Genomic DNA, 25,568 nt, shown 5'->3' on the forward strand with positions numbered 1-25,568 from the left:
GTCTCCCCTGCCACCCAGTGCTAACCCGGGGGCTCCAGCGGAGCGAGCTCTGCAGGGACACGGTTGTTCTCCATGGGTGCGCATGCCCCCAGGCCTGGCTCTGAACGCACCCTGCATTCGCCGTTCCCTCTAGGCACCCCCATACCTCTGGCAGGGCAGGGTAAAAGAGACTTTGCACACTGCTCCGTCCCGAGGCCCATCAGAGGAGCAGCCAAGTCTCATAACTCCGCCTCTTCCATCCGAGGCCCCACCCCTTCTGGGGCAGCCGCAGCCACCTCTGCAATTCGTGACTTGGCCCCCCCCCCGAAACTATTCAACACCCCATGGTTAGATACTGCTTGTAAGAACATAAGAACGGCCGCACTGGGTCAGACCAAAGGTCCATCTAGCCCAGTATCCTGTCTGCCGACAGTGGCCAGCACCAGGTGCCCCAGAGAGGGTGGACCCAAGACAATGATCGAGCGATTTGTCTCCTGCCATCCCTCTCCAGCCTCTGACAAACAGAGGCCAAGGACACCATTTTATCCCCTGGCTAGTAGCCTTTTATGGACCTAACCTCCATGAAATGATCTAACTTCTCTTTAAACTCTGTTATAGTCCTAGCCTTCACAGCCTCCTCTGGCAAGGAGTTCCACAGGTTGACTACACGCTGTGTGACAAAGAACTTTCTTTTATTAGTTTTAAACCTGCTCCCCATTAATACCCATTGTGCGCGGGTGAGTTTATTTTCCAAACACTGGCTACAGGCTGACGCTGCCCGAGGGCCCCAGGGGGAAGGGCGGGGTGAAAAGGCCCAGGGCAGGGAGCCGGCTCCGCCACGGCTGTCACACAAAGGAAGGGCTGGGGCCTGCTGGGAATTTTATGGGATTTATTTATTTTTTTATAATTTTTGTGGTTTTTATACAGGCTAGCGTTGTACCCTTGGCTAAAGCTGCTGATTCTGCCACATAAACTAGAACAGAAATGTCTCCGAAATTAAGTCAGGTCCCTCCTGGTTAAGTCGCGGTCTCCTCCCGAGCGCACCCCGGGTTGTGTTTGCAGCAGACCCCCTGCCCCAAGTCTGGTGCAGCCCCCTGCTCGGACAGAGGCGCGAAGCAGCCGAGAGTCCACAGAACATTGGCATTTCCCTGGACAACGTGGCCTGGGCTGCAGTTTGGTCCCGGGGCAGCGCGTTAGCCATAGAGGTCGTCGTCATTGTCCTCACTGTACACGTTGCCCCCGCTGCCGCCGCCCGTGCCTTGGCTTGGGCCAGCGCCGCCCTGGTTACCCGAGGGGAATCTGCACCGAGCGTTGGGAAGGGAGAGAAGAGAAACACCAGTCAAGCACCTCCCTGCCGCTGTCGCCTCACCCGCTGCCCGCCAGGCCCGAGGCGCCGTGCCCCCTACCCGCCAGGCCCGAGGCGCCGTGCTCCCCGCCCACCCTGCTGCCCCCGCGCTTTTCCAAGCGCCTGCCACGGAAGCACAGCCCGGCGGGCCAAGCTGCGGGTTTACCGCTCAGGGTTTGGGACTTTGGCGAGGCCCCAGGCACTAGGACACAGTGCCCCCCTAACGCCCGCCCCGCCCGTTACCTGAAGCTGCCGAAGCCGCGGCTTTGCTGTAGAGTCTGTGCAAACATCTCGTATTTCCTGATGTCGTTGTCGCTGACGGAGCGGCGAGCAAAGCGCATGGCCTCCTCAAAGTGGTCCCTGCGGATCTCTGGCACCGGGTCGTCCTCCTCCACTTCCTGCAATGGAGCAGACACACAGCCCGGCTCAGCCTGCACCCTAGCGCTCGCTTTGGGCCATGCTCCGACAGCCAGCGGGAGCACCTGGAAAGGGGAAACTGCAGCGAGGCGTAGCCTCACTCAGGGAAGGGTCCCCTTGGCAGACAGGGGGAAAGCCTAGTCCCCCTGCTCCCCCCAGCAGCTGGGCTGCCAAAAGCCAGGGGCCTACCGCTCAGATGAGGAGGGTCAGCACCCCGCTCCGGGGCACACGCCGCACACACCGCCCTGGGAGTGACCGGTGCCAGCGGCCTGAGACGCTGCCACACTCACCATGGCCGAAGGGTTGGTCTGCCTCTCGCGCTCTCGCCGGATCTCGTTCTCGATGGACTCGCGGATGGCCAGTTTGCAGGCCCGCTGGCAGATCTCTGTCAGGTCAGCTCCCGAGAAGCCATTGGTCATCTTAGCCAGGAAGTCCAGGTCCACATCCTGCGGGAGAATCGGGGAGACCCGGACTTTACATGGGACACTGCCAGCAAACACCATGGTGTCACCGGCCTTTAAGCTGACCGGCTGCCCTGCTAGAATTAGCCAGCAGCCTGAGAACCCCACAGCTCAGTTCTGGCAAAGGCAAAGCCGCCCTGCCCTCCAGGCCCCGCCAGGGAAGGCAGCTGGGTACAGCACGGTCCGGGGGCAGGGCTCGGGGCTCTGGTGCCAGGGCCAGGAATCACCTGGAGCAACATTAGGCTGCAACCGGCAAAGCGCTGAAGTCGCTGGCTCAGTGTGACAGGGCCGGATTAACTCTGCTGGGGCCCAGAGAGCGGGAGGGGGCTGTGGGGTGTGGGGAGGGGGAGGACTCCTCCCATGGGAGGTGCAGGCTCTGGGGCGGGGCTGGAGATGAGGGGTTTGAAGTGCCTATAGCATCTCAGAAGAGGGCTCTGGCAATGCTCTCGCTCGATTTCCCTCCCCTGTGTGTCAGCAAGACAGAACCTCGTTCTTTTCCACCCGCCCGAGCTCTTCCCCTTCCCAGAATGCACTGCCAGCCTCTCCGACAGCAGTAGTGGCTGGCATTCGGACACCAAGCCTGCCTGCCCCCCGCAGGGTCTGGAGCAGCAGCCGCCTCGCTGCCATTCCCGCCCCTGCCGTGGCCAAGGGCTCAGGACTCACCTTGGCAACGGGGGACTTGCGCAGGTTGGCCTTGAGGATGGCCACCCGTGACTTCTCGTCCGGCAGGGGGATGTAGATGAGCTGGTCCAGGCGGCCAGGCCGCAGGATGGCCGGGTCGATGATGTCTGGCCGGTTGGTAGCACCGATGATGAAGACGTTCTTCTTGGTGGACATGCCGTCCATCTCGGTCAGGATCTGGTTAATGACGCGGTCCGCGGCGCCGCCGCCGTCTCCGATGTTCCCCCCTCGAGCCTTGGCAATGGAGTCCAGCTCATCGAAGAAGAGCACACAGGGCGCGGCCTGGCGGGCCTGCACGGTGCACACACACACACACACAGCCGCTGTTATGTGCGCCAAGGCAGTGCCGGCACCACCCCAGAACTTGCTTTCAGCCCTGACTGGCCACGCCCGTGCTGCCGCCCTCGGAGAAATGCTAAGTGCGACTGGGCCACAGGGCACTCGGGCCAGCAGCTCTGGGGCCGCCCCACACCGACGCTCCATGCCCTGAGCTGGGAACAGGGTGTCTGACACTCCAGGCCTAGAGAAAAGCTGGGAAGCTTTCTGGCCGGACAGGCTCTCCTCCTGCATGAGATTCACTGCCCTGCCAGCCCCCCCAGCCAGGCCACCCGCACCACAAGACACACACACAACTCAGCAGGGGCTCCCGTTTCCCCATGGCGGTGGGCAGCTCCCGGAAGCCGGGCGTACTGCTGGGCGGGGCTGAGGACTTGTAGGAACATGTGGAAGGGTGGTTAGTTTGGGAGGCTCGACTGCAGGTGGTGGCTAATGGCTTTTCCATGGCCTAGTTCCCTTCTGTTCTGGGCCTTAGCCTGCACCCAAGGCCATGATACCTGAGCATCTACCAGCCAAGAGGTGCAGGTGGTAGCAGGAACAAGCCCATTACACCTACAGGGCTCGCACTGCTGGGAGGGGCCGTTAATCTCCCTGCACGGTGACAAACTTAAGACAGCCCTGGGGCTCAGCACAGGAGACTCCGGGGAGATGCTCATGGCAAAGCCCTTTCAGGGCACAAAGCCACTTACCTTGTCGAAGATCTCGCGCACGTTGGCCTCGGACTCCCCAAACCACATGGTGAGCAGCTCAGGCCCCTTGATGGAGATGAAGTTGGCCTGGCACTCGTTGGCGATGGCTTTAGCCAGCAGCGTCTTACCACAGCCGGGTGGCCCATAGAACAGGACCCCTTTGGAGGGAGTCATGCCGAATTTGAGGAATTTGTCGGGGTGCTCCACAGGGTACTAGAGGCGGGAGAAATCTTGCATCAGCCCTCAGAGAACTATCAGCCAGACCAAGGGGTCATACCCCGATTCTGCCAGCTGGGAGGGGTAAAGCTCCAAATCTTAGTTCTGCCCCTTGGATTCTAACACCGGTTCCAAGGCTGTGACGTAGTGGGGGGTAACCTGCTAACTCTCCGGCTGCTGTCTGTAGCACCACCGAGCAGACAAGCGATGAGTCACTATGCAAAGAGGGTATCCCGACTGGTTTGGCCAGCTGACCCCCATGGAGAGGAACAAAGGAAGGTGGATGCTGCCCTGGCTGGGGGGCAGGGCTGGAGGAGAGGGAGTTAGTTCCGGGCTGAAAAGCAGGGAAGAAGGAACTGGGGAGGGGGCTGGGATCCCCCCCATCTCAAGGGAGGCACTGAGGCCTCTTAGCCCCAGTTCCTGTAACCAGATGACATCTGTGCTGTATCCTGGAGGAGCAATAAACCACCCTCAATTCTACTGGCTGGTGGAGTCTGTTTGTGCCATTTCGGGGTGCAGGAGACGGGGGACCCCCAACGCGCCGTCACAGCTGGGAGGGGTAAAGCTCCAAATCTTAGTTCTGCCCCTTGGATTCTAACACCGGTTCCAAGGCAACGTCCGTAAGAGCATTCGCCCTCGCCAGTCCTGGGGTCTGGAGAGCCCCGTTTGCCCCCAGACCAGGCACTGCCTGGCGAGGAGCAGAGCTCTGCAGGGATCACACTAGAGGGGAGAGGCTATGGCTCATTTGGCCAGGGTCCCATCAACTGAGACGGGCCAGGGGGTGGCTTTTGGTTACCCTGATGGGCTGGAGTCAAACCAGAGAACAAGAGGGGATAAGAGTCTCCAACTGATACTTGACAAAAGGGCAGTGATGGGTCTTCAGCATCAGCCCTGCAGCCCGAGAGGGGCACGCAGGGCCAGGCCTGGGATACCAGGGTCAGGGCCATGGGAGAAGAGCATTTCCAGAGTCTCCTCTCGGAAAAAGCTTCACACCACCTGAAAACCCTGGCTCCAACACCTCCCGCTCCCGCCCCAGCAGCACGGACAGCCCAGGTGCAGGCACAAAGCCCTCAGCCGTTCTCTCACTCAGTCTCTGAGCAGCCGGGGTAACAGGAGAACCCTGGTGCCCCTTGACACCAGCGTTTCCACCACTACCACCGACCCGCGAGCTGCTCGTGGAGAAGGCAGAGAAGCGCGACGCTCCCCTGCGTGTGCCCAGCCCGCCCCTCACCCCACACCACCAGGCCCAGCGGGCAGCAAGAGGGAGGAAATCAGACACCGTATGACAGTGTTTGGGAAGGCCTGTGGGACTCACAGACAGACACCCCTGCCTAGGTAACGTCTCCATGTGCAGGCCACCCAGGGATCTCTCAGGAGACGTTCTGATGAAGCAAGTCAGCGGGCAGCCAGGAATGGTGCGCACCAGCCCTCACCTGCACGAGCTCCTGGAGCTCTCGCTTGACATCTTCCAGACCACCAATGTCCTCCCAGGTGACCTGGGGCACCTCCACCACCGTCTCCCGCAGAGCTGAGGGGTTGCTCTGGCTCAGAGCCCACTAGTGCCAGGAGAGAAAGGGGGACGGGAGTTAACACACTGCCCTCCCGTGCTCTAGGGACGCAAAGAGCAGGGAGAGGCGTGAGCCAGCAGCAAAAGGAGCAGCTCTGCATTACCCTGAAGTCATCCATGGTCACGGCCAGGGAATTCATCACTTCAGCATCAATGGTTTCATCCTCCAAGTCTATGAGATCCATCTTCTTCCGGATGGCCTGCAGGGCAGCTTCGGAGCAGAGAGCAGCCAAGTCAGCACCAACATGGCCGTGGGTCTCGTTGGCCACCTGAAAGCCAAGCACCAGCCGTGACTTACCAGGACACGTGCAAACATGTTACACGGCAGAATTCGGGCCCCGCTTCTCTGCAGCTGGCCAGACACACAGTCCCGTCTGGGGGACAGGAACCTGGATGCTCTGCCGTAAGCTCCGGATGAGCAGGCAGGGAGACGCTATGCTCATACGAGGTACAGGTGAAAGCTAAGACCTTCATACGAGATTGCAGCTAGGACTAACTCAGAAAGGGGGCAAAACAGGATAGCCCTGGAGAGGAGCCTCGTTCCACAGGACTGACCCGCTTCACCCACGCACGGCCAAACGCTTGGCAGCTCAGCCTGTGGGCCGCTCAACCCTTGGCTTCCGCGGAGCCTGCCAGCCGGAGGAGTCAGAGGATACGGTAGCACAACACTCCTGGAAGTGGCCTAGAGCAATTTGTGCCCAGTGGGGTGGGAAATCCCAACTGTACACAGACGGACGACATCTATCGCGAGAGCTCTCGGAAAAGCTCTGTCAGTGGCAGCAGGAGTGGGAGGGTCGGGGCATTAGGAAGGGGCCAGGAAGAAGCTAAACCTGCACAGTGCCACTAGATAAACCAATGGTCTGTGCAGCACCGTCAGCCCATCCCCCACCACACACGTTCCAGTTGGGAAGAGCACAGAAAAGGGCCGATGATGAGATGGGGAGGGAGAGGGGGCAGTAGTCCTGGGGCCCAGGGCTCCGGGCTGACACACAGCAGCAGCTGGACCCCAGGCCACGCTGCGGGCTAGTTGGGGGAGGCTAGCCTCTATCCCCAAGGCCCATGCCCCTTCCAAGGCCAGAGCCAACCACTTCCCCCTGCCCTCCCCACTGCCCAGTGAAGGCTGTCGCCAGACCTGGATGGCAGCGACTTCTGGTCACAAGCCATCTGGGTAGAATGAAGGCCAACAATTCCCTGCTCATCCAGCATCCTGCCCTTCCCGTCCCATGGATAAATGGCTTCCCCACAACTGCCACACTCCATCCCTTCCGCGGCCCGCTGTGTGCAGACACAGCGGCTCCCCCAGGCAGCCTGCCACCAACCTGCTCCAGATCAACATCGTCTGCCAGTTTCATGTTCTTTGTGTGGATCTGCAGAATCTCGAGGCGGCCGGTGGCATCAGGGATACCGATATCCACCTCTCTGTCAAAGCGACCTGGGGAGCACAGAACACACCTAGCTGCCCAATTCTCCAGTTGCAGCACTCCCCAACCCTGGGTCCCACTGGACAGCTATATGAGGACTACTCATGTCCCAGGAGGCAAACGAGAGAGACATGAGAGGGGAGAAGGACGCAGCTGTTAACATGATCTTGGTAACTAATTGACCATTCATTATCAGTGGGAATAGGCCAATGGAGGGATGATAGGAGTTACTATAGAGAACTTTCTGGGTGTCTGGCTGGTGAGTCTTGCCCACATGCTCAGGGTTTAGCTGATCGCCATGAATTTTCCTCCAGGGTAGATTGGCAGAGGCCCTGGAGGTTTTTCGCCTTCCTCTGTAGCATGGGGCACAGATCACAGCTGGAAGATTCTCTGCATCTTGGGGCCTTCAAAGTATCTGAAGAATATCTGAGATCTAGGTGAGAGGATTATTCCAGGAGTGGGTGGGTGAGATTTTGTGGCCTCACTGTGCAGGGGGTCAGACTAGATGATCATAATGGTCCCTTCTGACCTTAAAGTCTAGGAGTCTATGAGCTGCTCAGAGCAAGGGAGAGCAGCAATTAATTAGAAATTGGGATTGCCAAGGTCAGAGGAGCACCGTGTGGGTTAGCCATTTTTCTGGCATGAGGAAGGTGCGTGCTCCCCTCACCAGCACTGCTCTGTGTCGGACAGAAGCAGCCCCATGGCTCCCCGCTCTTCTCTGACCCCCCCTGCAATTTACCAACATCCGCCTGGAACTGTGAGCACCAGAGCAGGACACATGGTTCTGGCACCAGTGCCAAACACAGAGTCAAACAGCCTCGCTGCTCCAACTCTGGATTCCCCCGCTCCGCAGGCCAGGGTCACACTTGGTCTGCTGGCCACAGAGTCACACTGGGAGCTCAGGTCCCGCTGACTGGCCACGGTGCCAGCTAAGCCACAACGTGTGCTGTTACAGTGCTGGGGGAACGAGCCCCGATCCCTGACTGTCACTACTGCAATACACATTAGTAGTCACATGCAAAAACGTGAACATGCAGCAACTGCCCAGTGCCAGCAGACTGTGCACCCACATGGCTAGTTGTGCAATGAACGGTCCATTTGCCCATGCAAGTTCCACTAGTGTGCAATCTGGCAGAAACTGCTCATGCAAACTGGAGATCCAGGCTTGGCGCACAGTTCTGAGAATTCCCTGGATGCAGGACAATCGGGCTCGCTGCAAGTGAAAGGATAACCCTGCCTGCAGTGACCAGCGCGAGTGATGCCTTTAAAGCACCCCCAAAGCTCCCAGTAGAATTTCATTTAGTTCTGCACAGGAGTCACCATCACTACCGCATCCGCCAATTTCTGCAGTTGGTAACCCCGAGGCAGAGGGATGCCAAATGCTGGAGGCCAGAAATGAGTTCCCGGGAGCGCCTGAAGAGACGCATCAGCAAATCATCGGGCAGGTGCTAGTATCTAATCTGTCCCTTCACAGCCCTAACTCAGGGGCTGCCTGTCACAAGCAACAGCCGCCCTCACAACAAGGCAGCAAGGGCAGTTACCGAATCGCCTGAGCGCGGGGTCAATGCTGTTAGGTCTGTTGGTAGCTGCCATAACAATCACATGTGCTCTCTGCTTCAGGCCATCCATAAGAGTCAGCAGCTGAGACACTATGCGCCGTTCCACCTCGCCATGCGTCTACGGAGAGAAAACAGCAGGTCAGCCAGAGGTCCACCAAGCAGGTCGGCAGCGCCGCAGCACCAGCAGCAGTTCTGGCAGTGCCCTGTTCCGTGCCAGCCCAGCCTTTGGATTCTGCCTAGCTCAGACTGAAACCCAGGCTGCACCTACATGGCTTCGGCAGTGCTCTGCTACGGGCCCGCCCAGCAGTGCTAGCGCGGCGGGCGGGCGGGCCGCCGTTTACCTTCTCTCTCTTGGGAGCAATGGCATCCAGCTCGTCAATGAAGATGATGGCAGGGGCATTTTTTTCAGCTTCCTCAAAAGCTTTCCTCAGATTGCTCTCAGACTCCCCCGCCAGCTTGCTCATGATCTCAGGGCCTGGAAAAGAGCAGCCAGGTGACAGGGTTTGGGGAAGCAACAAGTTGCCCAGAGGGCCCGTGACTGAGCAGTTCCCTTCCTATCTGCAGAGGAAACACAACTGGGAGCAGCCCAGGCCGGGATCACCCGCAAAATCCACAGCAGCAACTAAGCTGCTTTTTACACCAGCCTACAGAGTCTCCACCCAGCTACCTACCTACATGCAGTTAGAACAGGGGTGGGCAAAAGGGCATCTGCAGGCCAGACCCAGTCCCCAAGCGGGTTGATCCAGCCCATGGAAACCCTGCTGCTCCCCCGTCCCCAGGCCAATTAGAGCCTGGGGGAAGTGCACGACGTTTCCTCCACCCAGCGCTTAGAAGCGCTACACACTCTGGCAGGGCAGGAGGAGACTGTCACGTTGCTGAATTGGAGGGAAGCAGCCAGATCGCTGCTGCACCCCTAGGTGGGGGTGTTGGCTCCAGAAATTGGTATGGGGGGAGCCATGTGGGGTATTGAATGGGAGATTATTGTTTGCTGATCTTATGTACGCTATTTATGAGAGTGTATAATGTCTGTGTGTGTAGGTAGGAATCTGTAATCTGTGTGGAAGCTGAATATTTCTGTGAATGTGGTTGAGCATTGCTATGGACAGGCTGAGTAGCAAAGCCCTGTGGAACAATGGCCCTTGATGGCCCAAACACATCTAAAGCAGGAGGGCGGAGACCCAAGAGCTGCCAGCAGAGAGAGGCTGAGGACCAGGTGACCTGCTACATACTAGAAGAGGCCAGGAAGGAGAATAAAGAGGCCATGTGGTCGATGCCATTTTGTTCTCAGCTCAGCACTTCATCCCAGAGGCAGCCTTGCAGGGATCGAAGAGCCCGGAAGACCTGTGAACCCATCCTGATCGCAGGATGTGCAATAAGAACTTTTAAACCAGCAGCTGCAACATCTCTGCTAGAGCCTGCATCGAGGACTGGGAGATTCGGTGCATGTAACGTACTGTACTTTAATAACCTCACTCTCAGGCTTTTCTTTCTTGTAATAATAAACCTTTAGATATAGATTCTAAAGGATTGGCCCAGCGTGATTTGTGGGTAAGGTCCAGAGGGTAAATTGACCAGGGATCTGTGGCTGGTTTCTTGGAACCGGACAGAACTTGTTCGGGGTAGGTGGGATTGGGTGCTAGGACCCCCCACCTGTGTATGAGGCTCGGGGCCATCTGGGGCACGGATATTGCTGGGGTGTCGGAGGGGTTTTGCTTGGGAGGCTTCAGGCAGGCAGCTGAAGCGCTCTGTGGGACTGGTTCGTGGCCTATTTGGAGAGGTCACCAGTCAGGGGGGGCTGTAAGGAGCCCCGGATTTGAGCAATTCGCCCTGAGCGGACGCCTTCAGCTGTGCCCAGACACGGCCCGGTCCGTCACAGAGACTCCGTGCGCTCTCCTGCCCCCAGGCCAATCAGTGCCGGGGGCGGGACGTCTCCTCCCACGCCAGGGACATGGGCATCTAGAGGGAACCTGGGGGTGGAGAACCCAGAAGTATCCTGACCCCTGAGCTGGAACCACTAGCATCGGGCATCTTCACTGCTACTCAGCCCCTCTCTCTCCAGGACTCCCCACGTCTCTGCAGACTGCTGGGGTCCGTTTGGGACCAAGTGTGACGTAGTGGGGGTACCTGGCTGGTTTCTATGCTGCTGGCTCTGGGGGAACCCCCACTGGCTGCCGTGGGTACCACGACCCAGCAAAACAGGATGAGTCACTATGCAAACCAGTGGCCAGACACCCCCCATGGAGAGGAACAAAGGAAGGTGGAATGCTGCCTTGGCCGGGGGGCAGGGCTGGAAGTTGGGGAGTTGGTTGCTGGCTGTCGGAGGGCATGGAGGAGAGCCTAGGGGAAGGGGCTGGAGTTTAGGGGCCCAGTCTCCCCCATCTCAAGGGGGCCTGAGGCATCCTAGCCCAGTTCCTGTAACCAGATTACATCTGTGCTGCGCTGGGCTGGAGGAGCAATAAACCACCCTCAATTCCACTGGCTGGTGCAGTCTGTTTGTGCCATTTCGGGGTGCAGGAGACGGGGAACCCCCAACGCGCCGTCACACTGGTGTCAGGAGTGGGATGCACTGCACCCCGTGGATGGAGCTTCCAGCGGCGAGCGACAAGGCACAGTAGAAGCAAGAGCCCTGGAGCCAGGCGTGCTGGAGACAGAGCGAAGCGGTTCCTGGGAATCGTGGGGCGCTGCAGCACTAGACTGGTGAGTCTGCACCGAGGGGACCAGCGGGCAGATGGCCTACGCCCGACTCTTGAAGGCAGAGCTGGTGGGGCTGTGCAGAGAGAGGGGCTTGCCTGTGCAGAAAGCAACCAAGGCCCAGCTGATTGCTCAGCTAGAAGAGAACGACCAGCCACAGGGCCAGGATCTTGTCCCCAGGGGAAGCAGCCAGACCCCCCCTGAGAGTGTGTCAGGCTCAGAGAGGGGGAGGAGCGCTGGAATCCACAGGAGAGATGAGACAGCTTCCCCCAGGAGGCCTGCAAGCTGCAGCCCATCTAGGGCAGGGGCCAGCCAAGCAGAGCTGCGGCGGCTGGAGATCCAGCTGCGGATCAAGGAATTGGAAGTAGAGGACCGAGAGAGGGACCGCCAGGACCGAGAAAGGGATCGCCAAGATCGAGAGAGGCAGCGGCAGCATGAGCTGGCCATGGCAGAGCGGAGAACCGGCGGGGCACCGGCTGCGCCAAGTGCGGATGGGCCCCAGGGTCCCAGGACTGCCAGATGCTTGGAGAGGCCCGTGGTGGCCCAATTGAAGGACATGGGTGACATAGACGGGTTCCTCAGTGCCTTTGAGAGGGCCTGTGGACTGCAACGGGTTCCCCCAGCTGACTGGCTGCAGGAGCTCATCCCCGCACTGAGCCAGGAGGCGGCCGGAGTGCTCAGTCAGCTGGAGGACCTACAGCCAGGGGATTACAACCGAGTCAAGGAGGCCCTGCTGCACAAGTTCGGGCTGACCCCCGAGATGTACAGGAAGAAGTTCCGGGGGGTACAGAAAGGGCCACGGGAGACCTATGTGGATCTGGTCTCCCGCCTGGCGCAATACTGCCGCAAGTGGGTGTCTGGAGTCGGAGCCCAGACCGCAGAGGAGCTGCTCAAGCTGGTCATGATGGAGCAGTTCTATGAAGCGTGCCCACCCAAACTGAGGCTGTGGCTCAAGGACCGGAGACCAGAGAACCCCCAGGAGGCCGGGAGACTGGCGGATGAGTTCACGGAGAGCCGGTCCGGGTGTGAACGGGAGTCCCGGAGAGAAAGGGAATCGCGCAGAGACCGGATCTCGGCTGAGCGACGGAGGGAGTCAACTACGGGGCGAGACCAAGGAACAGGTCGTCTGCGCCCCAGAGAACCAGCCAGGGCCTGGACAGAGACAGCCCAAAGCCTAACTTGCCATCGCTGTGGGCAAAAAGGCCACAAGAGGGCTCAGTGCACCAGGTCCCAGGACCGGGGACTTTCCAGGGTTAACTGGCTGGGGCGGGAGGAAGGGCAGGCTGCCCCAGAGGCAGGGGCTGGCAGGCAAACCTCAGCTCAGAGAGAGGGGAAGGATGCTCAGTGCACCTCCCCTGGGAGGTCTGATTCTCAGGAGGCGGATTTCTCCGTGTACCGGGTGGGGGCAGGACGGCCCCTGCGGAGCGAGTGCCTCATACCCCTGGAGGTGGATGGTAGGAAGGTGACGGGCTTCTGGGACACGGGGGCGGAGGTGACTCTGGCCCGATCCGACATAGTGGCCCCGGAGCGGATACTACCCCACGCGCAGCTGACCCTGAAGGGCATAGATGGGTCCCCGTTTAAGGTGCCTGTAGCCCGGGTGCATCTGAAATGGGGGGCGAAGGAAGGCCTCAAGGAAGTGGGGGTGCACCCGCACTTGCCCACCGAGGTGCTGATGGGGAATGACCTAGAGGAGTGGCCCCATGAATCCCAGCGGGCTCTAGTCACTACCTGGAGCCAGAGCCAGCGGGGGGCTGACAACGTGGGTCCAGGGAAGGACTCCTGGCAGCATCCTCAGGGTCCCATCCCAGTGGACACGGGGTCCAGCCAGGCTGGGACTCCGGACCTAGGCAGAGGTGGGGGACAGGTCCCGATCCCTGCCTCAGCAGCTGAATTCCAGGCTGAGGTGCAGGCAGACCCCTCCTTGCAGAGGCTGAGGGACCAGGCTGGCCTCCATGCAGCTCAGCCCCGGGGGAGAGGTGGCCAGGAGAGATTCCTGCGGGAGCGTGGGCTCCTGTTCCGTGAGTGGCTCCCCCCCAGGAAGGCGAGGGCATGGAGGGTAGAGCGGCAGCTGGTCGTCCCCCGAAAGTATCGCCTCAAGCTGCTGTATTTGGCCCACGATGTCCCCGTTGGGGGCCACCGGGGGATCCGGAGCACCCGGCTGAAGCTGCTCCAGCACTTCTATTGGCCGGGAATCTTTACAGCCGTGCAGCGGTACTGCCGGTCCTGTGACTCCTGCCAGAGGGGCGGGAAGGCCCAAGACAGTAGGAAAGCGGCTTGGGGGTCTCTACCCCAGATAGAGGACCCTCTGGGCTTGCTGAGAGAGTTATGGGAGGGGAAGTCCTCCCTGGATGGAGCATCGGGGGTGGAAGCCGCCCTGGCTGTCCAGAGAAGGCTCGCTGGGCTCATGGCCCCAGCCCGAGAGACCCTGGCCAGAGATCAAGGCCAGCGGAAGGGTGGGTGTGACCCCCGAGGACAGGCCTGTGCCAGTCGCCCTGGAGCGGGGCGGCGAGTGGACAGAGGGAAGCCAATTCATGTGGGGCCTTGCCACGGCCGGCCCGAGTCAAGGGGAGCACCCATGTCCCCGGGGCGGGTTCCCACGCAGAGGACCCGAACTTCCCTAGGTCACGAGCGGAGTGACCCTGCTCAGTTCGCTCTCGGAGGGGGGAGAACTGTGACGTAGTGGGGGTACCTGGCTGGTTTCTATGCTGCTGGCTCTGGGGGAACCCCCACTGGCTGCCGTGGGTACCACGACCCAGCAAAACAGGATGAGTCACTATGCAAACCAGTGGCCAGACACCCCCCATGGAGAGGAACAAAGGAAGGTGGAATGCTGCCTTGGCCGGGGGGCAGGGCTGGAAGTTGGGGAGTTGGTTGCTGGCTGTCGGAGGGCATGGAGGAGAGCCTAGGGGAAGGGGCTGGAGTTTAGGGGCCCAGTCTCCCCCATCTCAAGGGGGCCTGAGGCATCCTAGCCCAGTTCCTGTAACCAGATTACATCTGTGCTGCGCTGGGCTGGAGGAGCAATAAACCACCCTCAATTCCACTGGCTGGTGCAGTCTGTTTGTGCCATTTCGGGGTGCAGGAGACGGGGAACCCCCAACGCGCCGTCACACCAAGTAACAGGCTAAAGACCTCAGGGAGAGAGACCGACTCCCCAGCTGCCTGCACGCTCAGAGGTCTCCTTGGGTGGGTCCCAGAACCGGCCTTCCAGACTAGCCCCTCTGCCCACTGTGAGCAGACCGCCCTGTGGCACCCTCGGCTACGGCTGTGACGCAATGGGAGCTTGAGCCTCCGAGGAAGAGCTAGTGCATTTACCCACAATGCCCTGCAGCCTGAGCTCACACGAAAGCTAATGGGCTGCCGGGTCACTATACTGCACGGTCTAGTCGGCTGCTTTCACCCGCCCAGGGCAGAGGGAGGTGCCACCTGGCCAAGAGCGAAAGACAAAGCCGTTCCTAAGCGCAGCCCCCCCCGTCCCCGAAATGCAAGGCGTGACACGCAGCCCCACGCTAAGCCAACAAAGACGCTGCAGTAACCAGCCACTGCTGGCTAGACCAACACCCCACCGGGGCAGGGTGGTGAATAAGGAGTTTCCCCCTTTTCTTAGGCTGAGACTTGTGCCACAGCCCTTGGGAAAGTGCCTTCCCGCAGCTGGGAAGTGAAGCAAGACCAGTTCTCCTCCAGCACCAGAGCAGCCACCCCCCTGGGGCTCCACTGCAGGCCCGAGGGGCAGCACGCTGGCGAGGCGGATGTCGTTTACAGCCAGCTCTGTCAAGCCTTCCGCGAGGAATCCAGGTCCTAGAGCTGAACACGCCTTTGCAACCCTTCCTGTGCGTGGGAGACGGTCGGTCACGGCGCACGGACAGGAGAGGGGTTATCCTAGCACGGGCCTGGGGCGTGCTCCACACAGCTCTGGGAGACAGCGGGGTGGCTGCGCGGGGTGGAGGGAATTCTTGCCAACAGCACGGACGCCTCCTCTCACCCTGAGCTGCACACACATTTCAAAGGAGGCCACTTACCATTGATGAGGAAGAAGAAAGCTCCAGTTTCGTTGGCCACTGCACGGGCAATCAGGGTCTTACCGGTGCCAGGGGGGCCGTACAGGAGGATCCCACGGGGAGGCTGGGGACAAGGAGCAGGGCCTGTGTTAGGCAGGTCAGTTGAAACGTCGGCGTGGACTCCGAATCGGAAGGGCGCACTCACGCCAGGCTCTGGCGCCCGTCTAAGGAGCAGCAATCAGCTGCTCTGCACCGCCCAGAGTCCCCCCCCCCCCATGGGTGACAGGGCTGTCCCAAAGCAAGGCCGTGCTCTTCGCATCGCTGGCTCTCCGGGGCAGTGGCTTCTCGCTTTGCATGCCACACCCAGAGAGGCGGAAGGAAGCTTCCTAGGCCGGCAGCAGGACCCTAGTGATCAGTAAGGAAGGTCACAGGTTACCTCCCTCCCACCTCCCAGCCCCACGTGGGCTCCCAACCCCTTGCTGGGCCCAGGCGGAAGATCCCAGCGGCACTGCAAGCCCCGGGCGAGGCTGGCCACTTGAGCACGCGCAGGGCGAGCTGGTCCGTCCCTACCTTCACACCGATGGCTTTGAACAGCGCAGGGTGTCTGAGCGGAAGCTCCACCATCTCCTTGATCTGGGCCAGCTGCTTCCGGCAGCCTCCAATGTCATCATAGCCCACTTCATTCAGCGACTCTTCCTCGTCCTGCCAGCAGGCAAAGTCGTTAGTGCACACGGGGAACGAGACTTAGCTCACCACTCCCCTCGGCCAAGCAGGACCCGGGACCCGCAGGCGCTGGAGAACCCAGGGAGATCCCCACAGGGAGATCCCCACAGGGAGATCCCCAGAGGTTTCCTTTCCCCCCAAGGGGATTACAGAAGGGCACAGGGAACGGGTGCCAATGGATTTGTCTGTGACCGTGGCAAGTCCCAGTGTCTAATTCCTGAGCAGTAAAACAGGGAGGTGCTGAGGGACAATGCTTGTAGGTCCCTGTCGAGAAGGAAAAGGCTGTCCCTGCTCAGGAGCGTCCATCTCACGCTGCAGTCACGGTGTGACCACAAACCTCCAGAGCCGCGCAGGGAGCCGCTGGCTGCTAGCCTGGGCTGTGGCCACACAGAGCCACCTGGGAAACGTACAATGTTTCTAAGATACCTCCCCGCACCCAGCAGCTGCCAAGGTGTCTCCTACCGCCAATGGCCTCCCCAGAATCACATCCAGAACTCCTACCACACAGGAGACAGCTGAGGCTTTTAAGGGATGTGGTTTGTATCAAGCAAACTGATGCTTGCCCCAGAGCCTGTCCCAGCACCACAACCACCGCATAGATCCAACAGCCCTGGCTTCTCAGCCCCCGCTGGACCCCTGCCAAGGGCACGGCACCAACTAGCCAAACGGAAGCGGTGCAGGAAGGGCCCGCAGGCCATCGGGGCCCGTCACAGGACAGCGTCCTCTCAGCACCGCTCGAGCCCAGTGGCTCTGGCATCAGCCAAAGGCCGTGCTAAGATGGACAGCTCGCTGCCAAATGAAGCCACCCAACACTCAAGTCGGTGGCACTTCTCAGTTGTCGGGACTTGACGCACGTGTGCGATGGCGGGAACGCGCTAGGCACCGGTGCGAAGAGCTGTGCTGCTTGCGGTGGCTGCCAGGAAAGCAGCAGCAAACGGGGCCTGTCCAGGGGAAGTCGATAAGAACGGATAACGGCCGGCACAGGGGGCAGCCGAATTAATCTAATGGAGGGTGAGTGGCAGCTTCTTGGGGAAAAGCTCTGAGCTCAGGGATAAAGGCTGCCTGCTCAGCCCTCCCACGCCCTGCAAGAGACCAGGCACGTAACCCGCTAGTCTTATTAGCTGGAGGTGAAAGGAGACAGGGAACCCCAATGCCAGGGATTAGCTCGGGGTGGGCAGTCATTTTCACCGGGGAGGGGGGGGGGCACATCCCACAAATTCTGGTAAATTGTCCTGGGCTGAACATTTCTATTGTATTCAGGGAGGGGATGCGGGGCCTGGGAGGGAGCTCTGGGCAGGGTAGGGGATTGGGGCACAGGAGGGGTTGCATGGCCTGGGAGGGAGCTCTGGGCAGAGCAGGGGATTGGGGCGCAGGAGGGGTTGCAGGGCCTGGGAGGGAGCTCTGGGCAGGGTAGGGGGTTGGGGCGCAGGAGGGGATGCGGGGCCTGGGAGGGAGCTCTGGGCAGGGTAGGGGGTTGGGGCGCAGGAGGGGATGCGGGGCCTGGGAGGGAGCTCTGGGCAGAGCAGGGGGTTGGGGCGCAGGAGGGGATGCGGGGCCTGGGAGGGAGCTCTGGGCAGAGCAGGGGATTGGGGCGCAGGAGGGGATGCAGGGCCTGGGAGGGAGCTCTGGGCAGGGTAGGGGATTGGGGCGCAGGAGGGGATGCGGGGCCTGGGAGGGAGCTCTGGGCAGAGCAGGGGGTTGGGGCGCAGGAAGGGATGCGGGGCCTGGGAGGGAGCTCTGGGCAGAGCAGGGGATTGGGGCGCAGGAGGGGATGCGGGGCCTGGGAGGGAGCTCTGGGCAGAGCAGGGGCTTGGGGCACAGGAGGGGATGCGGGGCCTGGGAGGGAGCTCTGGGCAGAGCAGGGGGTTGGGGCACAGGAGGGGATGCGGGGCCTGGGAGGGAGCTCTGGGCGGGGCAGGGGACTGGGGCGCAGGAGGGGATGCGGGGCCTGGGAGGGAGCTCTGGGCAGAGCAGGGGATTGGGGCGCAGGAGGGGATGCGGGGCCTGGGAGGGAGCTCTGGGCAGAGCAGGGGGTTGGGGCGCAGGAAGGGATGCGGGGCCTGGGAGGGAGCTCTGGGCAGAGCAGGGGGTTGGGGCGCAGGAGGGGATGCGGGGCCTGGGAGGGAGCTCTGGGCAGAGCAGGGGATTGGGGCGCAGGAGGGGATGCGGGGCCTGGGAGGGAGCTCTGGGCAGAGCAGGGGACTGGGGCGCAGGAGGGGATGCGGGGCCTGGGAGGGAGCTCTGGGCAGAGCAGCGGACTGGGGCGCAGGAGGGGATGCGGGGCCTGGGAGGGAGCTCTGGGCAGAGCAGGGGATTGGGGCACAGGAGGGGATGCGGGGCCTGGGAGGGAGCTCTGGGCAGGGTAGGGGATTGGGGCGCAGGAGGGGATGCGGGGCCTGGGAGGGAGCTCTGGGCAGGGTAGGGGGTTGGGGCGCAGGAGGGGATGCGGGGCCTGGGAGGGAGCTCTGGGCAGAGCAGGGGGTTGGGGCACAGGAGGGGATGCGGGGCCTGGGAGGGAGCTCTGGGCAGAGCAGGGGGTTGGGGCGCAGGAGGGGATGCGGGGCCTGGGAGGGAGCTCTGGGCAGAGCAGGGGGTTGGGGCGCAGGAGGGGATGCGGGGCCTGGGAGGGAGCTCTGGGCAGAGCAGGGGGTTGGGGCGCAGGAAGGGATGCGGGGCCTGGGAGGGAGCTCTGGGCAGAGCAGGGGGTTGGGGCGCAGGAAGGGATGCGGGGCCTGGGAGGGAGCTCTGGGCAGGGTAGGGGATTGGGGCACAGGAGGGGTTGCATGGCCTGGGAGGGAGCTCTGGGCAGAGCAGGGGATTGGGGCGCAGGAGGGGTTGCAGGGCCTGGGAGGGAGCTCTGGGCAGAGCAGGGGGTTGGGGCGCAGGAGGGGATGCGGGGCCTGGGAGGGAGCTCTGGGCAGGGTAGGGGATTGGGGCACAGGAGGGGTTGCATGGCCTGGGAGGGAGCTCTGGGCAGAGCAGGGGATTGGGGCGCAGGAGGGGTTGCAGGGCCTGGGAGGGAGCTCTGGGCAGGGTAGGGGGTTGGGGCGCAGGAGGGGATGCGGGGCCTGGGAGGGAGCTCTGGGCAGGGTAGGGGGTTGGGTCGCAGGAGGGGATGCGGGGCCTGGGAGGGAGCTCTGGGCAGAGCAGGGGGTTGGGGCGCAGGAAGGGATGCGGGGCCTGGGAGGGAGCTCTGGGCAGAGCAGGGGATTGGGGCGCAGGAAGGGATGCGGGGCCTGGGAGGGAGCTCTGGGCAGAGCAGGGGATTGGGGCGCAGGAGGGGATGCGGGGCCTGGGAGGGAGCTCTGGGCAGAGCAGGGGGTTGGGGCGCAGGAGGGGATGCGGGGCCTGGGAGGGAGCTCTGGGCAGAGCAGGGGGTTGGGGCACAGGAGGGGATGCGGGGCCTGGGAGGGAGCTCTGGGCAGAGCAGGGGGTTGGGGCACAGGAGGGGATGCGGGGCCTGGGAGGGAGCTCTGGGCGGGGCAGGGGACTGGGGCGCAGGAGGGGATGCGGGGCCTGGGAGGGAGCTCTGGGCAGAGCAGGGGATTGGGGCGCAGGAGGGGATGCGGGGCCTGGGAGGGAGCTCTGGGCAGAGCAGGGGGTTGGGGCACAGGAGGGGATGCGGGGCCTGGGAGGGAGCTCTGGGCAGAGCAGGGGGTTGGGGCGCAGGAAGGGATGCGGGGCCTGGGAGGGAGCTCTGGGCAGAGCAGGGGATTGGGGCGCAGGAGGGGATGCGGGGCCTGGGAGGGAGCTCTGGGCAGAGCAGGGGGTTGGGGCGCAGGAAGGGATGCGGGGCCTGGGAGGGAGCTCTGGGCAGAGCAGGGGGTTGGGGCGCAGGAGGGGATGCGGGGCCTGGGAGGGAGCTCTGGGCAGAGCAGGGGGTTGGGGCACAGGAGGGGATGCGGGGCCTGGGAGGGAGCTCTGGGCAGAGCAGGGGGTTGGGGCGCAGGAGGGGATGCGGGGCCTGGGAGGGAGCTCTGGGCGGGGCAGGGGACTGGGGCGCAGGAGGGGATGCGGGGCCTGGGAGGGAGCTCTGGGCAGAGCAGGGGATTGGGGCGCAGGAGGGGATGCGGGGCCTGGGAGGGAGCTCTGGGCAGAGCAGGGGGTTGGGGCGCAGGAAGGGATGCGGGGCCTGGGAGGGAGCTCTGGGCAGAGCAGGGGGTTGGGGCGCAGGAGGGGATGCGGGGCCTGGGAGGGAGCTCTGGGCAGAGCAGGGGGTTGGGGCGCAGGAGGGGATGCGGGGCCTGGGAGGGAGCTCTGGGCAGAGCAGGGGGTTGGGGCGCAGGAGGGGATGCGGGGCCTGGGAGGGAGCTCTGGGCAGAGCAGGGGGTTGGGGCGCAGGAGGGGATGCGGGGCCTGGGAGGGAGCTCTGGGCAGAGCAGGGGGTTGGGGCGCAGGAGGGGATGCGGGGCCTGGGAGGGAGCTCTGGGCAGAGCAGGGGACTGCTGCTCCTGGAAGCAGACAATTACAGCTGGCATGTCTGGGTGCGCCTCTTGTGGGGAGACAGAGACCGTGTCTCCATGCACAGTCCACACCCACGAGCACCAACCCTGCAGCTCCCCTTGGCCGGTTTCCAGCCAATGGGAGCTGTGAGGCCGGTGCTGGGGGCAGAGGCAGCATGCAGAGACGCTGCACCCCTGGTGGGGGTGGGGAGGTGAGGAGACACCCCAAGAGCAGCGGACGCTTCTGGCGGTTGCATGGTGCCACGGCAGGCAGCCTGTCTGAGTGCCCCGCTGCGCTGCGGGACTTTTAGCGTCCTAGAGTCACAGCAGGGAGACAGAAGTGCCAGGCAGGCTGGCCCTGGCTCAGCTATAGTGTCAGGAATTAGGCAGATACTTGGCTGTCAGACTCGGCACAGCATGGACAGCCAAGTCTGCAGAAAGCTCCAAGCCAGCTCTAGCTAGCAGCAGCAGTGTAGCAAGGGGAGCGCAGCATTTCAGGCCTCAGGGCAGCATTGGCTGGCTGAACACAGGCCCTACATTCTCCCACAGGAGAGTTCAGAGCACCCGCGCCTAGTGACAGGTGGGGCCCATACACCTAGCGCCTTCAGTGTTTCCTGTCCTAAATGCAGAACGGCCAGGACTTTCCAAGAGGAACTAGTGCTTTGGAGGGTCTCCAGTTTTGGATGTCCAAACCGGGCCACGCCACTGTACAGGGGCCTGAGTTACAGGACACACCTTCCAAAAACAAGACCCCTGTAAGAATCCCAAACTGGGCACCAAAGAACTAGCACTAGACAATTTGGAAGGCTTTTCCAATGGCCACATTCACACCTTTCCCTGCCAGGAGAGTTGAATGTGATCAGCCACCTCGTGTACAGTCCCTGCTACAGACCACAGGATCTGCAGGAACAGAACACGAGGGGCGTGGGATTATCTCTTTGACTGGACCAACTTCTTCTGGCAAGAGACAAGCTTTCGTGCTTCCAGAGCTCTTCCTCACACTGGGGAGAGGGATTCCGGCCCGGGCTACCCTGGGAAGTTACGTTGGAACATACTAGTTGCTCTGGAGTGTAAAAATCCACACCCCTGCGCAACACAGTTCACTTGACCGATCCCTCGTGCAGAGTCAAGAGAATTCCCTCCTCTCCGAGCTACCGCCCTTTGGGATGATGGGCTGCCAACGCTGACCCAGGAAGCCCCCCCGGCAGAGGCGGTGTCTGCACTGCAGCACAACAACAGTGCCACTGCAGCGTTTCAGCGTAGGCCAGCGCAGCGTCACAGAGCGTTACCACAAGGCAAGCGGCCTGCAAACACCTCTGCAGTCGTAGGACAAAACGCGAGGGTCAGTGGGTCCCAGGTTGCCTTAAGCCAGGGTTCTCAGGACGAGGCTTTCGGTGGCCTCCAAGCGCGGCTGCCAACTCTAGCAAGTGGCTGCTCTCACTGTCCCCAAGCTACTGAATTAGCTTTAGGAAAAAAATATCGACGCCCTCGTGAAAAGGGATGTTAACAACCAGCCATCACTTTGCACAGCACACAAGCAGCCCTGCCACGCACAGGGACAAATGAAGCCCAGGATGGAGGGTTGTGGGAGGGAGCAGGAACCAGGAAGGCTGGTGGGTGGAGGATTGGGGGAGGTGGTGGTGGGGCTGGAGCCTGACGTGCTGCAGCCAAAGCCTGAGCCACCAGAGCCAGGGCCCTGCCCCACACAGCCAGAACACAAACCTCCTCGGCCAGGACCTGCTGGGGCGGAAACCCTCCGCCCTGGGAAGGTGGGGAATTCCCTGGCTGCCTGGCTTCTCCAGTGTAGTGCCCCAGTTGTCTCAGGGTGGGGGTGGGAGGGCAGAGCCCAACTCCCACTGGTGGCCCCAGCAATGACCATCGAGACAGTGCATGCAGGAGCAAGAGGGAGGTGCAGCGAACTCCTGCCCCCAAACAAAAGCCCAGGGGCTGTGGCTGCAAGAAAAGCCAGCGACTGCCTGCTGCCGCCATGGCTGCATCCTAAGCCATTAATCCACGCCGTGCAGCGCCTCGCACAGCTCGGAACGCACACTGCCAGATCAGACCACTGCACGGCCACGGCTGCTCCAAGAGGCTCTGAAGGGATGCGAGAAACATGCACAGCAAGACAGACACCCGAGATCCCCGCAGCTTGCCCAGAAACGAGTCTCTCCTGCCCATGGGATGTGGGAGAGCCCTCGCTCAGCTCACCTCTCGCTTGATGGGCTCCCCTTCACAATGGATGACCGTATCTGGAGCCACTATGCAGTAAGGGCTCGGGTCTGTCTCCACCACTTTGAACTCCACAGCACGCATCCCTCCGCGCACGAGGAAGATGTCCCCTGGAAGAACCAGCACGTGTCAATGACCTGCAGCTACCAGGGCATGTACCAAGTCAGAGACCTCATGCTTCCCGAGGGTCAATGGGGCAGGCTGCCTGTATCGGATCAGCAAGAGAGGTGCCGGGGCTGCCCTGTATCAAGGCTGGGTGTTATGTCTGAACCCAGCATGCCTGGTAACAGGCAGTGTGCAAACCGCCTGTCTGGGGGGCAACGATCCCAAAGCTCAGATCAGGAATGCGGTCAGCGGCGTTCTCCACTCAGAAGACAGTGAAACCAGCACAGGTAAGAACTGGGCTCCAAAGCAGCCACCCCACGCTCCACAAGCCAGGGTGCAAAGCGTATCATGCTTGCCCTCAGCATGAGCGAGGAGACAGGGGCCTGGCTTGCCAGAGGTGGCGCAGGCTAGGCACGTTAAAATACGTTTACACATGGAGGAGCAGCCCCCCACCTCGGATACAGAGGCAGCAGCACGGGGCATAGGCAGCTCCATGGGAGCCGACATGCGCAGGGAGCTAGTTTGAAAGCCAGCTCCCACCAGCCCCACAACACGCTGCCGCCTCTCAGAAGCGGCGGGGGCGAGGAGGGGGACAGGCGGCTCTGTGGGAACCAGCACGTGCAGAAAGCCAGCTTAAGCCAGTTCCCCAGGCGTGCCGGCTCCCTCCTGCCTCCTTGTGAAGCAGCTGCATGGAGCGGGGAAGGGGGGAAGCGGACAGGAGCTGCAGACAGGGGAGTTTGAGAGGGAGTTTGGCAGAGGGAGACCTATGATGGTCAGGAAGACCCGCAACACCTGTGTTAGCACTGCTTCCGTCTCCTCCACCTGCGCCTGTAGCCAGACAGAGCACCTGAGCATGGATGCCTCTACGCAGATCCTAGTGTGGTTTTGCAGGGACTGTGGATTGCAATTCCCACTTATTGATATCCAGGCTGGGGAGCTCATCCAATGTGAACGGTGTCTGCTGGTGGAATCTCTCAGACAGCAGGTGGCAGAGCTACAGGAGGAGTTGGCTAGGTTGAGGAGCACCCGCATCCATGAGCAATTCCTGGACCGTGTTCATTAGGAGACAGCTGAGGTAGCTGTCCCGGTACACAGGACTGGGGACACACCACTGGTGGAGGAGGAGACGGCTCAGGGTGGATAGTGGCAGCTGGTTACTCCTGGCAGCAGGCACTGCTCCACTCCTGCTCCGAGCCCTCCCGCCGTGGTACTAGGAAACCGTTATGCTCTTCTTTATACAGGAGATAAGCAATCACCCCCTACACCGGAGGAGGAGAAGCCCCGTACCCGCAAGGCTGGGAGGTCTGCTGCCACCACTCCGAATAGGAAACGTAAGGTAGTTGTGGTCGCAGACTCTCTTCTGAGGGGGACGGAGGCGCCCGTCTGTCGCCCTGACATTTCATCTCAGGAGGTGCTGTCTGCCGGGGCCCGTATCCGAGAAGTTACGGAGACATTGTCGAGGATTATCCGGCCCTCTGACTACTACCCCATGCTACTCATCCACGTGGGCACTAATGATACTGCGAGGTGTGACACGGAGCGGATCAAGAGTGACTACAGGGCTCTGGAAGTACGGGTGAAGGAGTTTGGAGCGCAGGTGGTATTCTCTTCAATCCTTCCTGTTGCAGATAGGGGCCCAGGCAGAGACAGGTGCATACTGGAGGTGAATGCCGGGCTGCGAAGATGGTGTTGCCAGGAGGGCTTTGGCTTCCTCCACCATGGGATGCTATTCCAGAAAGGACTGCTAAGCAGGGATGGCGTCCACCTTACGAAGAGGGGGAAGACCCTATTTGGACCCTAAAGGAGGGCTTTAAACTAGGTTCAACGGGGACAGGTGAGCAAAGCCCACAGGTAAGTGGAGAACATGGAGGCCTGGGAGATGGGTTGGAAATGGGAGGGAGCATGGGCTACAATGGCAGAGAGAAAGGAGGGTCAGGGCAAACTGGGAGGCAAGGTCAAATCAGGATCTTAGATGCCTATATACAAATGCGAGAAGTATGGGAAACAAGCAGGAAGAACTGGAAGTGCTAATAAGTAAGTACAGTTATGACATTGTTGGCATCACAGAAACTTGGTGGGATAATACACATGATTGGAATGTTTGTATGGAAGGGTACGGCTTGCTCACGAAGGACAGGCAGGGAAAAAAGGGAGGAGGGGTTGCCTTATACATTAACAATGAACACACTTGAGTGAGGTGGAGATGGACATAGGAGACGGAAGTGTTGAGAGTCTCCGAGTTAGGCTAAAAGGGATTAAAAACAAAGGTGATGTCATGCTAGGAGTCTACTGCAGGCCACCTACCCAGGTAGAAGAAGTAGATGAGGCTTTTTTTAAACAACTAACAAAATCATCCAAAGCCCAAGATTTGGTGGTGATGGGGGACTTCAACTATCCAGATAAATGTTGGGAAAATAACACTGCGGGGCAAAGACTGTCCAATAAGTTCTTGGACTGCATTGGAGACAACTTTTTATTTCAGAAGGTTGAAAAAGCTACCGGGGGGGGGAAGCTGTTCTAGATTTGATCCTAACAAATAGGGAAGAACTGGTTGAGAATTTGAAAGTGGAAGGCAGCTTGGGTGAAAGTGATCATGAAATCGTAGAGTTCACAATTCTAAGGGAGGATAGAAGGGAGAACAGCAAAATAGAGACAATGGATTTCAGGAAGGTGGATTTTGGTAAGCTCAGAGAGCTGATAGGTAAGGTC

The 25,568-nt window shown here is 61.1% G+C and overlaps 1 protein-coding gene across 1 annotated transcript in view; it reads right to left on the reverse strand.

Moving 5' to 3' along the window:
• Window positions 1-851: 851 nt before the first annotated feature.
• The window catches only part of VCP (valosin containing protein), a 37,909-nt gene continuing 13,192 nt past the window's right edge, over window positions 852-25,568 (reverse strand). Inside the window, exons 5-17 of the mRNA XM_075932825.1 lie at window positions 22,734-22,864; window positions 15,931-16,062; window positions 15,382-15,484; window positions 9,013-9,146; window positions 8,654-8,789; window positions 7,011-7,123; window positions 5,796-5,960; window positions 5,558-5,680; window positions 3,909-4,121; window positions 2,866-3,174; window positions 2,032-2,187; window positions 1,568-1,722; window positions 852-1,278 (exon numbers count right to left, since the gene is read on the reverse strand). Of these exons, the coding sequence (XP_075788940.1) occupies window positions 1,173-1,278; window positions 1,568-1,722; window positions 2,032-2,187; window positions 2,866-3,174; window positions 3,909-4,121; window positions 5,558-5,680; window positions 5,796-5,960; window positions 7,011-7,123; window positions 8,654-8,789; window positions 9,013-9,146; window positions 15,382-15,484; window positions 15,931-16,062; window positions 22,734-22,864 (1,976 nt within the window). The 3' untranslated portion in view covers window positions 852-1,172. The remainder of the gene's footprint in view (window positions 1,279-1,567; window positions 1,723-2,031; window positions 2,188-2,865; window positions 3,175-3,908; window positions 4,122-5,557; window positions 5,681-5,795; window positions 5,961-7,010; window positions 7,124-8,653; window positions 8,790-9,012; window positions 9,147-15,381; window positions 15,485-15,930; window positions 16,063-22,733; window positions 22,865-25,568) is intronic.

The sequence above is a fragment of the Pelodiscus sinensis genome, chromosome 6, assembly GCF_049634645.1.
Source record: "Pelodiscus sinensis isolate JC-2024 chromosome 6, ASM4963464v1, whole genome shotgun sequence".
NCBI classification, from domain to species: Eukaryota; Metazoa; Chordata; order Testudines; family Trionychidae; genus Pelodiscus; species Pelodiscus sinensis.